At 46.3% G+C, this 13,315-nt stretch overlaps 1 protein-coding gene across 1 annotated transcript in view; it reads right to left on the bottom strand.

Annotated features, from left to right (window-relative positions):
• LOC306937234 (syntaxin-1B) overlaps positions 1-6,483 on the bottom strand; it is a gene marked incomplete at both ends in the record, with an annotated part of 65,348 nt that extends 58,865 nt beyond the window's left edge. Inside the window, one exon of the mRNA XM_079520899.1 lies at positions 6,454-6,483. Coding sequence (XP_079377025.1) covers positions 6,454-6,483 — 30 coding nt within the window. The remainder of the gene's footprint in view (positions 1-6,453) is intronic.
• Positions 6,484-13,315: the final 6,832 nt, after the last annotated feature.

The following is a 13,315-nucleotide window of genomic DNA, read 5'->3' as shown; positions in this document are numbered from 1 at the left end:
TTTATATAGCGTTTTTTTATCCAAAGCGCTTTACATAAATTGTGCATTACATTCACCCACACCCACACACACACAGACACACACACACACACACACACACACACACACACACACACACACACACACACACACACACACACACACACACAATCATTCACCAATGGCAGAGGAAACCATGCAAGGCACCAAGGCAACCTGCACATCTGGGAACATGCACAATGGGAACCTGCACAATGGGAACCTGCACAATGGGAACCTTGCGGTTCCGCTCTGCTCCTACTTATACTCTACCCCTGAGCCACTGCCAGCCCACCAAGACAGTATGTCGAGGTAACACACACACCACTACTAGGCCCCGCTATACACCGAGTTCCGTTGTATTTTGCCGCGGACCTCGATCCATCTGACCATGTTTTGGTCCAGGGACCAATCATTTAGCTGGGGATCCCCTGGAACTCCCTCAAGGACCCCTGGGGGTCCCCTGGAACTCCCTCAAGGACCCCTGGCGGTCCCCTGGAACTCCCTCAAGGACCCCTGGCGGTCCCCTGGAACTCCCTCACTTTGAGAACCACTGCTCTACTAACTCCACCACAACGTTACTTTAGTCAACATGAGACAGATCAAAGGAACTATTCAGTTCCGTGTTTAACGTATACTTCCAAAGTGTGTACAACATTGTTTAAGTGTTTTTCATATTGTAAATTAACTTTGGCTAAAAGCTTGTGTTTAATCCACGTGGGTTCCCCGGACGGTTAGCTCAACCGCTGTTAGCTCAACGGCTGCTGAGCCAGTCTGACGGCGTGCCGCCGGTTCGACTCCCGATCCCGACAGCCTTTGTCACTCCCCATCTCTCTCCCCATTTCCTGTCGGATTACTTGTTTCCGCGCCCGCTGGCGCATGCCACATATAGGCTCTGGCCTGACAGCGTGTCGCGTGTTCGAGTCCCGTTCATGACGACCTTTGCTGCGTGTCTCTCCCCTTCTCTCTCTGCCTCTTTCCTGTCAATCTTCACTTGAAACTATCAATACAGGCAGAAAAGCCAAAAACACATCTTTAAAAAAAAAAAAGATTACTTCATTCAACCTATCAATAAAGCCAAGGCAGAAAAAGCCAAAATATATCTTTAAAAAAAAATACACGTCATAACAACTTGTCATGGCAGCTTGGTTACAGCCGAAACGGACTTCCTCTTCCTCTTCAAAATAAGAGCCCCCAATTGTAGTCAACACTAGTTGACCCAGAAGCAAAGATTTCAGTTAAAAACGTTGGCTCTGAAAGAATATATATTTAAAGATTTGCACCACATTTTCACGATTTGTCAAAAATAAACAATGCATTGTGAGCTTTGTAGATTCAAATAGCTGATGCCATGATGCAGTAGGCTATACCAGTGGTCCCCAAAGTGGGGTCCTTGAGGGAGTTCCAGGGGGTATACCCAGCTAAATGATAGTTAGGAACCAAATAGACCCTTATGGGTCTGTAACTCTGAGAGTGTAACAAATGGAACCTAACGGGTCCATTTGCTTCCATTTGTACACTCTTGACACAATCTGTACACACTTGAGTTAAATTAACATTGATTTTACACAATATAAACTGGGGGTCCCAGAGATAAAAATGCCATTAAATGGGGGGTCCGTAGGACTAATGCATGTCAAACTGAGGGGTCATTGAAATCAAACGGGTTGAGAATCACTGGCGTAAAAATCTTCTCTTATGGGGGTCCCTGCAGGCATATCTTTTCAAATGGGGGTCCGCGGGCTAAGAAGTGTCAATTTGGGGGTCCTTGACGTGAACACGTTGGGCTATACATGCCTAGTGTTGCTGTGGTTTTGGGGGCAGATGGCAGCAGATCTGCATGGGGGGCGGGGGGTGGGGGGAAATGTTTGACAATAGTGTGTGTGTGTGTGCGTGTGCGTGTGTGTGTGTGTGTGTGTGTGTGTGTGTGTGTGTGTGTGTGTGTGTGTGTGTGTGTGTGTGTGTGTGTGTGTGTGCGTGTGTGTGTGTGTGTGTGTGGCTGCAGAGGGACAGCAGGCGACTCCTCCCCTGCCTACATGCTGTATTGATTAGTTGCAAAACAGGGGGGGGGGGTGTTATCAATGACCCATCATCGACAACAAAAGAATAAATATAATAGGGCGGCTGTGGCTCAGGAAGTAGAGCAGGTCGTCCAATGATCCATGGGTCGGCGGTTCGAATCCCGGCTCCTCCTGTCCACATGTCGAAGTGTCCTTGGGAAAGACACTGAACCCTACATTGCCTCCAATGAGTTGGTCGGTGTGAGCCTTGCCACCATTGGTGTGTGAATGTGGGAAGTGAGGACGCTGGCGTCGACTGTTCACCGCTTCACCTCCCAATGTATGAATGAATGAACCATTGTGCTTTGAGTAGGCACCAAGCGCTTTGAGTAGGCACGTAGTGCATAGAAAAGCGCCATAAAAATGCAATTCATTATAATATACAACAGAAAGCAGGACTCTCTCAGGCTCCTTTTCCACCAGGGTGGAACCGCTTCCGCTGAACACCGACAATTAATTGGTTCAGAACCCATTTAGACCTGAGGACGATTCTTACAAATGCCTTCTAATCCAAACAGTTTTCCTGAAAAACCCTATGTTTCTATATGTCAGTCGTTCTCAAACTATTTTATGTCAAGGAGCCCCAGAATTATATGTATATTTGGCCGCCGGAAGAAAAGATTTGACTGAGAAACGTTCGCTCTGAAGGAATATAATATTCAAAGATTTGTGCCACGTTTTCACGAATTTGCTAAAATAATTAGGAGACCTACAAGCTCGTAGCGCGGCACTCGGTGCCCCAGCCTTACTAGTTCCAGAATAGCCTCGGTCGGCCTCAGTCTTACTATAGTTCCAGAATAGCCTCGGTCGGCCCAAGCCTTTCTATAGTTCCAGAATAGCCTCGGTCAGCCTCAGCCTTACTATAGTTCCAGAATAGCCTCGGTCATATAAGGCATGAGATTGCATATAGCCGGAAAAATGTCTGGCCGGAACATCCGTCAGATGTATTTCCCCCTGATACGATATTTTTTCAACCATAGCCGGAGAATGTAAACAGGTTTGTAAAGCGTCAACATAATTTCCTTGTGCGGTATACTTCCGCCAAAATCCAGCAATGCTCTCTCAACCACGTAGAAGAGGTTGGTTCTAGAACCAAAGTTCTTTTGGTGCATGGAAATGGATAGCCAGGCACTCCATCCATCCATTACAATTTACAATTTACAATTTAGGCCTTTAGGCACTTAATCCAGAGCGATTTACCATAAGCAAAAACAAAAAGTATGGCAATACATCACATACATAAAAAGTAGTTATCATGAAACATGCGTAAGCATGTGAGCGTAACAGTGGAATATCTATATAAAACTATACATATAAACTATACATACTATACTATACATATATACTATAAAGTGCTATGACTATACATAAAATGCAAGTCTGTATAAGTCTGTATACAATGCTATCTAAGTCTACATAAAGTTCTATCTAAGGGGCTAGGGTAAGTGCTACGGGCCATGATTGAGTCTGAAGAGGTGGGTTTTCAGACTACGGCGGAAGATTGGGAGTGAGTCTGCAGTTCTGATTGTAATGGGAAGTGCATTCCACATAGTTTTGGAGCCAGAAGGGAGAAGAGTTTGGGACGTGTGGAGCGTTGTCCCGGCGTTTTCCATCCATCCATCCATCCATCCATCCATCCATCCATCATGGAAGTAGACTGGTGTAATGAATAGATAGGCCTATCTGGTTATGGGCTTAGACTAGAGTGTCCATATGGTTCATCCACTTATGAGTCTCCTTGGAGGGAGAAAACAAGCTGGTATATATATACGCCGAATTGAAGGGAAAAGATTGAAATCGCTCGAGTACAATTAAATTAAATTAAAGATAGACTAGACGATCTTCTCGCTTGTATGTGAAAGACAGAGAGGGAGAGAGAGAGACTGAGGGAGACAGAGACTGAGGGAGAGAGAGAGAGACTGAGGGAGACAGAGAGAGAGAGAGAGAGACAGAGAGATGTTGCAGATAATAGTTTGTCTCTCGAGCAGAGCGAACGAACCCATTTGAACCCACGTTGTCAGCGTAGGTATGGCTACAGCTGCAGAGTTGTGTGTGTGTGTGCGTGCGTGCATGTGTGCGTGCGTGTGTGTACTGATCACTTTGGGAAGGCGGCCCATTTCTCAACCATCGTGTTGGGGTGCGTGTGCGTGCGTGCGTGCGTGCGTGCGTATTTGTGGATTTATCTTTCCCCAACCAATCAGTCTAAAGCGCATAATTCACCCCTCTGATGCATACAATGACATAATATATGCTCAGGACAGACAGACCCACCCCGGCCCGGCCGGACATCCCCCCCCCACCTCCCCACACTCCCACCATTAAAAAAAAACTAGCGCTATCACCCCCCCGGCAGGGTATATATATAGCTGTGCCATAAAATGGGTGAGGCTTAAAGAGAGAGAGAGAGGGAGAGAGAGAGAGAGAGAGAGAGAGAGAGAGAGAGAGAGAGAGAGAGAGAGAGAGAGAGAGAGGGGAAAAAAGCTATCAGTAAAATCCAGAAAGCACCTGCATGTAAATCGGGCGCTGTGGGTTTTTACCGCCTGGCCAGTGGCCACACAATACGAATCCTCTCTATGGTGTTGATTTATTGGGTTCCCAAATGGACCCAAACGGGTCTCAAAATATGGACCCCTATATAATTGGCACCAAAAATGAATCAATCAATCTGTGTGTGTGTGTGTGTGTGTGTGTGTGTGTGTGTGTGTGTGTGTGTGTGTGTGTGTGTGTGTGTGTGTGTGTGTGTGTGTGTGTGTGTGTGTGTGTGTGTGTGTGTGTGTGTAGCCTATAGTAGGTTATAGGCTATAGCCTATACTGTAGGAGACCGGGGCTGCATTCTTAACCCATTCTGGGCGGGAACCCCTTTTGGTGTTTTAAGCAATATTATGTTATGCTTTAGATATTGAAAAATAGCAGATCTATACAAGCTCGTAGCACGGCGTGCCGCGCTACGAGCTTGTATAGGTCTGGCAGGGCTTGTAGGTCTGCAGTTTTTGAAAAAAAAATCGTGAAACTGTGGCGCAAACCTTTGAATATATATTCTTCCAGAACGAACACTTTTATTAAACTCAAATCTTTGCTTCTGGGATGGGGGTCCCTGGAACAACATATTTTCAGATGGGGGGGTCATACATATCATTTTGGAGGTCCTTGACATGAGAAAAAGGTTGAGCACCACTGACATATATAGGGTTTTTCAGAAAACTGCCAGGAATTAGAAAGCATTTGTAGAATCGTCCTCACTCCTCATGGTCTAAACGGGCTAATATGGAGAGGAGGCTGTTGGTTGGTTTGCAGAGTGCAGAGAGTCAGTCAGACGCACCAGTGTGAGCACAGCCCCGGTCATCCATCCTCATCCACAGCGGCGATGAGCTCCCATAAAACGCTATTGATCAGTATATGATAGGATATATATTCTCTTCTATAGCCTCTGGCACACAACACCCGGCTATAGCCTCTATATATGTGTGTGTGTGTGTGTGTGTGTGTGTGTGTGTGTGTGTGTGTGTGTGTGTGTGTGTGTGTGTGTGTGTGTGTGTGTGTGTGGGAGGAGGAGGCATGCATGGGGCTAATACGCACAGACACACACGCACACACACACGCGCGCGCACACGCGCGCACGCACACGCACACACACGCACACACACACACACACACAGGCTATCTGCTGCTTCATGTGAATGCAGCAGCTAGGGGTCTAAAAAAAAATCACTGCATTTGGACGACGGGCTCATTTCACAGTCATCCCCCCCCCCCCTCCTCCTCCTCCACCCCCCCCCCCCCCCCCTCTCTCTCCCCCCATCATGGTCGTGTATAGTCCCTTCATCAAGCCATCGGGGCACGCATGGCCACCACCGCTACAGCGCGCGCGCGCGCGCGCACACACACACACACACACACACACACACACACACACACACACACACACGCGCAGGCTGTCGATACGTGAAAGCATTTTTAAAAACCCGATTGTGTGTAGCCTCTATACTATAAGGCCATATAGCAGCATATATAGCCTACAGAACGGGAACATAGCCTATAATTATTAATAAGCCTATATAGGCCTATATAATGATCCAGGTGAGGGAGCTGCTCTATGGCGATATAAAACAGCGACCGCTGGCTGATACCAAAAAAAATAAAAAAAAATAAAAAGCGGCATGGATGAATTGTTAATATAAATGACTATGATAGCAGTGATGACAGCCTGCCTGCCGCTGACGCCCCGAATGCGGCTCTAGAGAGAGAGAGAGAGAGAGAGAGAGAGAGAGACGGTGCTATACAGCAGGAAGAAGGGATAATATGGTGGGTCGCGGCTATATATCTCTACATAAATACGTTACACAATGTAACGACATTCAAATAAAAAACTGCTTACGCTTCGTAGCTCTTGCGTGCGGTCCTTCATGGTGCCGTGCTGCGGTGGTGGTCCGTCCGGTCTGGCGGGGATAGGGTGGTGATGATGATGATGATCCTTCCTTCCAACGTCGTCCTATAAGCGTTCAGCTCCGGGGATATGTGATGATGGCTTTTTTTAATTTATTTATCGTGTATCGACTAAAAACACCTCCTCTGATAAATATAGAGAGAGATATATAGCCTATATATATATATATTTATATATATTTATATACACATAACACCGAGCTATAATAGGCCTCTAATTCTGGCGTTTCGAGCAGGTAAATTCAGCCCGTTAGCAGCAGCTATGGCCTAATAATGCGTCTCTACCCAGGCAGCGGATGTAGAAGAAGTCTATTCTTTTTTTCCCCTCTCTCTCTCTCTCTCTCGCTCTCTCTCTCTCTCGCTCTCTCTCTCTCTCTCTCTCTCCTCCCGCGGTTGTAAAAATCTTCCTCCTCCTCGTTTTTTCACCTATCCCCCGCCGTGGTCGTGTACGTGTTTTCCCTCTTTCTGTCCTGTCCTGTCCTTATCCCTTCCCTTTCTTTCTGCTCGTCCTCCCTGCAGGGTTCTGGATGCGGGTCTCTCGTCTCTCTTCCTGGATATGGTCGGTTGGTTGGGCTTCCTTCGTGCGGACGGACGGACGGAGCTGTAGCGGTGTGTGTGTCGGTGGTGGTCGCAGTGAGTTGTGGCCCCTCCGCAGCCTCCGAGCAGCCAGCAGCAGCACACAGTTTACACACCGCCGATGGAAGGAAGGATGCAACCGCGCCGTGGTACTGATGCTGCAAAAAAAGAGCGAGGGAGAGAGGGGAGAGAGAGTGAGGGTGGGATTGGTGGTGGTGGGGGTGGTGGTGAGGTGGGGGTGGGGTTTTTGGGGGGGGAGGGAGGGAGGGGGCGGGTGAAGAGGGGGCGGGGGGGAGGGGAAGAAGCGATGCGGAGGGGATGGCGAGCCACTGCGCATGCGCCCTGCACGGCTGCCTCCCTCCCTCCCGCCCGCCCTCCTTCTCTCCATCTCTATCACTTTACCTGCTGCCCCCCCCCCCTCCCCCGTCCCCCCCCCTCCCTTCCTCCTCCGCCCTTTTTTTCACTCTCTCTCAACCCCCTCCCCCCCCCCTCTCTCTCTCTCCTCCCTCTCTCTCTCTCTCTCTCTCTCTCTCGCTGCAGCGCACTGACACGCGCCAAGGAAGTGTAGTTTGTTTCAGTGTGTGTGTGTGTGCGTGCGTGTGTGTGTGCGTGCGTGGAGGGGGGAGGGTGGGGGTTATACTTATACTGACACCCCGATGATGAAAGAGCAGTTGAAGCAAACACTGGGTTTTTTTTTTTTTATCGGAAACCGTCCCCCGTGAGATGCGCATATTTGTGTGTGTGTGCGTGTGTGTGTGCGTGTCAGTGTGTGTGTGTGTGTGTGTGTGTGTGTGTGTGTGTGTGTGTGTGTGTGTGTGTGTGTGTGTGTGTGTGTGCGTGTGTGTGTGTGTGTGTGTGTGTGACTGCGTGACTGTGCGACTGTGTGTGTGTGTGTGTGTGTGTGTGTGGGACTTTGCGACTGTGTGTGTGTGCCGCTGTGCGTGCGTGCGTGCGTGCGTCGTCCGTCTGTGCGCGCACGCGCGCGTGTGTGTGTGTGTGTGTGTGTGTGTGTGTGTGAGAGCCGCAGCCTATGAGCTGTCCGCCTTACAAAATGGCAAGCGCCACCACAAGCCTCGACACAAGGTCTGCATGACGAAGAGAGCTGTTCACAGCATATGGTCAGTTCTCCTCATCTCATCTCATCCACACACTGCACTGCTGAGAGCTCCCCAAAAACACTGGCTTTTATAACCTTGAAAGAGCTGTGTGTGTGTGTGTGTGTGTGTGTGTGTGTGTGTGTGTGTGTGTGTGTGTGTGGTGTTGATTTATTGGGTTCCCAAATGGACCCAAACGGGTCTCAAAATATGGACCCCTATATAATTGGCACCAAAAATGAATCAATCAATCTGTTCAAGTTATCAGTTGATATCAGTGAACAGTGCAGGGGGTTGATCTGTGTGTGTGTGTGTGTGTGTGTGTGTGTGTGTGTGTGTGTGTGTGTGTGTGTGTGTGTGTGTGTGTGTGTGTGTGTGTGTGTGTGTGTAGATTTGCTATTTTCAGATCAATTATTTGGGGGCCCATAATGCCCTCGCGGCCCGGTTGAGAAGCTCTGTCCCACCTGATGGTCACACTTCCATCCACTGAACTATATAGTGTAGCAATATTATTGTTATTTATCTCGGGTACTTATTATGGGAAATATTAATAATTTCTCATAATAACTGCAGTAACAATGTAATCTAAGATACATCCATCCATCTTCAACCGCTTATCCGTAGTCGGGTCGTGGGGGCAACAGCTCCACCAGAGCAACTCCAGAGTAACTTCCTCCTGGGGGATCCCAAGGCATTCCAAGGCCAGTGAGTCGATGTAATCCCTCCAACTGCGCCTTGGTCTGCGCCAGGGTCTCCTTCCAGTGGGACGTGCCTCGAGGACCTCCCTAGGGAGACGCCCGAGAGGCGAATTAGCAGCGACTCTACTCCGAGTGTCTCTCGCGTTTGATCAAAATAACATCTTTGAGGGGCGCTATATCCCCTCCAACGTCTGGCTTCTGAATTTATGTCATATGGCAGCTAAGTCTATGGACTTTTAATGTTTGTTTAGAGCAGTGGTTTTCAACATTTTTCATATCAAGGCCAATTATTTATCCGGCATTTGAGCCACGGACCACCGTTTAATGAGATGTATAGCCTCTCAGACCCAAAACTAATACTTTGTTATTGTTGGATAAGATTGTGTACACAATTCCATGCTGTATTGATGTTGGTACCATAGGAGAGACAACAGGCAAACGTTGATCAAAATAACTAATTATTCTACAGTCTCAAATTGCGTAGACTTCTTGTAAATTAAAGATGGAGTGCCGTGATTTTTTTCCACCCTAAACATGATCATCAGGTCTTATTGTTATAAAAGGAGGTATAATTTGTTTTCAAAAAAGTGTACAGTATTTGTTAAAATGTTGTTTTTATGTGGGCACGCCCACCAGTTCATTAAGTATGCCTGGTTTGCCTGGTGGGTGGTGATCCACCTGAACTGAAGCCACACCCACAGCTGTAGTTGTATGATAAAGGGGGAGGGGTTAGGGGAGGGGCTGATAGTTTGGTGTCACTATATTACTGTTTATTTCATTGGCCCGTTTGACTGTCAAGGCTTCAGCCTCCAGGTAGAAACCCTAAATACAAAGTTAATACACCATTGCACATAAAAACGACTCCAGGGTGTCTAATGAAGTACTGTCACCTCATAGACACATGGAAAACTGGAAAAAAATGTCAAGAGTTAAAGATCTAATAAGGGTCCATTTGGTTACCACCTCCAGGAACCCCCTCAAGGACCACTGGTTGAGCACCACTGGTGCTCAACCAGTGACGTCATGTGGCAGCCAAGTCTATGGACTTTTAATGTTTGTTTACAGCACTTTAGACAGACTGTGGCTCAGGAGGTAGAGCAGGTCGTCCAATGATCCATGGGTCGGCGGTTCGAATCCCGGCTCCTCCTGGCTACATGTCGAAGTGTCCTTGGGCAAGACACTGAACCCCAAATTGCTCCCGATGTGCTGGTTGGTACCTTGCATGGCTTCCGCCGCAATCAGTGTATGAATGTGTGTGTGAATGGGTGAATGTAATGCACAATCTATGTAAAGTGCCTTGGATAAAGGCGCTATATAAATGCACCATTTAGCATTTACCATTTACATTACCAGGCATCCCTCACTTCACACGAGTTTGATTTTATTTAAAATATGCTGGAGTTCTGGATTGACGTTTTAATGCAATTAGCTGAGCCTCTTAACCAGAACAACTTGCAATAATGAGCAGTTGGCAGTTCGGTTTGTTTGTTGAAACACTAACCTTTTATATTACATTACAAACATGCAGTGGTGGAAAAAGTACTCAATTGTTTTACTTAAGTAAAAGCACCAATACTGCAATTTAGAACTACTTCGTTACAAGTAAAAGTACGGAATTGAAAATGTACTTGAGTAAAAGTACAAAAGTATTTGCATCAAAATGTACTTAAAGTACTAAAAGTTAAAGTACTCATTGTGCAGAATATGCCATTTCACAAGTTCAAAATGTGTACAAAATCTATTCAAAATAGCAGATCTACAAAGTCGCAACGTGACGCATTGTGAGCTTGTAGATCGGCTATTTTCAAATGGCCGAAAGAATGTATAGGGTTGAAGTGGTTAATGGACGTTTTCTAATCAAAATTTAAATCTCCAAAGTAACTAGTAACTAAAGTTTTCAAATAATTGTAGTGGAGTAAAAGTACAAATTTTGGCTCTGAGAGCTCTGAGAGTACTGGAAATCGGAAATACTCAAGTAAAGTACAAATACCTCAACATTGTACTTAAGTACAGTACTTAAGTAAAAGTACTTAGTTACTTTACACCACTGCATACATGTACTGTGACTCTGTGAGGCTCTTATAAATGGAAATGGCCATTTTTATTTGATTGTTTCCTGTCGTTAAAGTAAAGCTCCATGAAGACTTGTCCATTGTTCTTGCAAACCCAGCAAAAGTTTTGATATGATTAATAAATACCCCTCCCAAATTACAATCAATGACAAACATAATATTCTGGACAGTGGAAGAACTTAACACAGTACAGTAAAATAACACTTTTCGACCAAGAACTAAGCGAACCATGCCACGCTGTGTAACTGTAACACTAATAAAATGGGTTCTGGATTTGTTTCCGTACACTACATAATAGGCAACGGATATGCAATGGACCCCCCCCCCCCCCCAACGGACCACCCATACCACTGCAGGGCATTAAGCAACTAGTCGACTACTTTACTAGTCGACTAGTAAATCCACTAGTCGACCTTGTTGGTACTAGTTGACTAGTTGATAAGAAAAAAAAAGAAAAAAAAAAAAATATATATATATATATATATATATATATATATATATATATATATAATTATTATTATTAATAATTATTATTTTCCCGATTGTGTAGGCCTCAAGATCAGGTAGATTATAGTTATAGTCACCAATGTACACAGTTTTTAAATGTACAAATATTTTTTACATAATAGGTAGTTAAACAACTAGTCGACTAGTAAACTAGGCAACTATAGTCAACTAGTAAAAATGACTAGAAGTGAATGCCCTATATGCTGTGCACGTGTCTTTGACCAACTAGCCACACTAGGCCTACTGGTACGATTGCATTCACACCTACTTTTAACTGAATTCTGGTGCGCTTGGAAGCGAACCGAGAACCGAGACGCCTGTGCTTTGGTGAATTCAAATTTGTTTGTTTGATGCGCAGCAGAATTCGAATGAGCGTGAGAGTGAGTGAGAATTCGAATCAATCAATCAATATAGAGTGCAACCTATACAGTATATGATGAACTGAATAGTCATTCTGTAACTGTGCTAATTAACATTTAATTGGGGCAATAATAATTTAAATAATGGATTTAAACGGTTCCTCCTCGCGCCCCGACGGACCCCATGTTTTGAGAACCACTGGGTTATAGATTACTGTCGGTAATAGTCTTTTCTCTGGCCTTCCCCAAAAAGCACTTAGGCAGCTTTTTATTTAGCTCTTTCAGAATGCTGCTGCCAGAGTGAAACACACGCAGGGTCTCTCCGCTGGCTGCCAGGGGATCATAGAATCCACTCGTTTAAAAATACAGTTTCTCGTCTACAAATCGCATAATGGTTATCGGGCACAAATACATCTCTGACGTGCTCCCAGACTATGAAGAGTGCGGCGGTCTCAGGGGCTAAAAGTCTAGAGACTTTTAAGATCACCAGCTGTTTATAATCTGCTGTTTCCAGGATGAAAAAAAGAATCAGACCTGTCTGAACTGACTGAGTGGTACTGTACTGTACTGTACTGTACTGTACTGTACTGTACTGTACTGTACTGTACTGTACTGTACTGTACTGTACTGTACTGTACTGTACTGTACTGTACTGTACTGTACGGGGCGACTGTGGCTCAGGAGGTAGAGCAGGTCGTCCAATGATCCATGGGTCGGCGGTTCGAATCCCGGCTCCTCCTGTCTACATGTCGAAGTGTCCTTGGGCAAGACACTGAACCCCAAATTTCTCCCGATGTGCTGGTTGGTACCTTCCGCAGCAATCGGTGTATGAATGTGTGTGTGAATGGGTGAATGTAATGCACAATCTATGTAAAGCGCCTTGGATAAAAGCGCTATATAAATGCACCATTTACCATTTTACAAGCTCTCCTCCCTGGCCTCTGTGTGTGTGTGTGTGTTTATGTGTTTATGTGTTTATGTTTATGTGTGTGTGTGTGTGTGTGTGTGTGTGTGTGTGTGTGTGTGTGTGTGTGTGTGTGTGTGTGTGTGTGTGTGTGTGTGTGTGTGTGTGTGTGTGTGCGTGCGTGCGTGCGTGCGTGCGTGCGTGCGTGTGTGCGTGCGTGCGTGCGTGCGTGCAGCGTGCATGCATGCTTCCTTCTATGCATGAGGAGTCCAAACTGCTTCTTTTCACCTGACAGGGGGGGGGGGGGGGGGGGTTTCCCCGGTCGGCGTGTGGAAGGAACACATTATTTCCGACCAGTTCCTTTCCCCTCCATCAGGCGCCCCGGCTGGCCAGGGGGAGGCAGCTTAGAGATCAGGATTACTGCATGTTTTTTGTGAGGATACCTAGCCTAGGGGACACGGGGAGAACATGCAAACTCCACACAGACATGAACCTTTCCGATCATCATTGTACACGTACCAGTGTAGTGGTGGAACGATACAGTAACTGCACTGAAAAAACTTTAATTTCAACAATCAAAGTAT

This window comes from Electrona antarctica, assembly GCF_951216825.1.
Source record: "Electrona antarctica genome assembly, chromosome: 14".
Taxonomy (NCBI): Eukaryota; Metazoa; Chordata; class Actinopteri; order Myctophiformes; family Myctophidae; genus Electrona; species Electrona antarctica.
The sequence above is the reverse complement of the archived record's forward strand: the minus strand, read 5'-3'. Positions and strand labels throughout refer to the sequence as shown.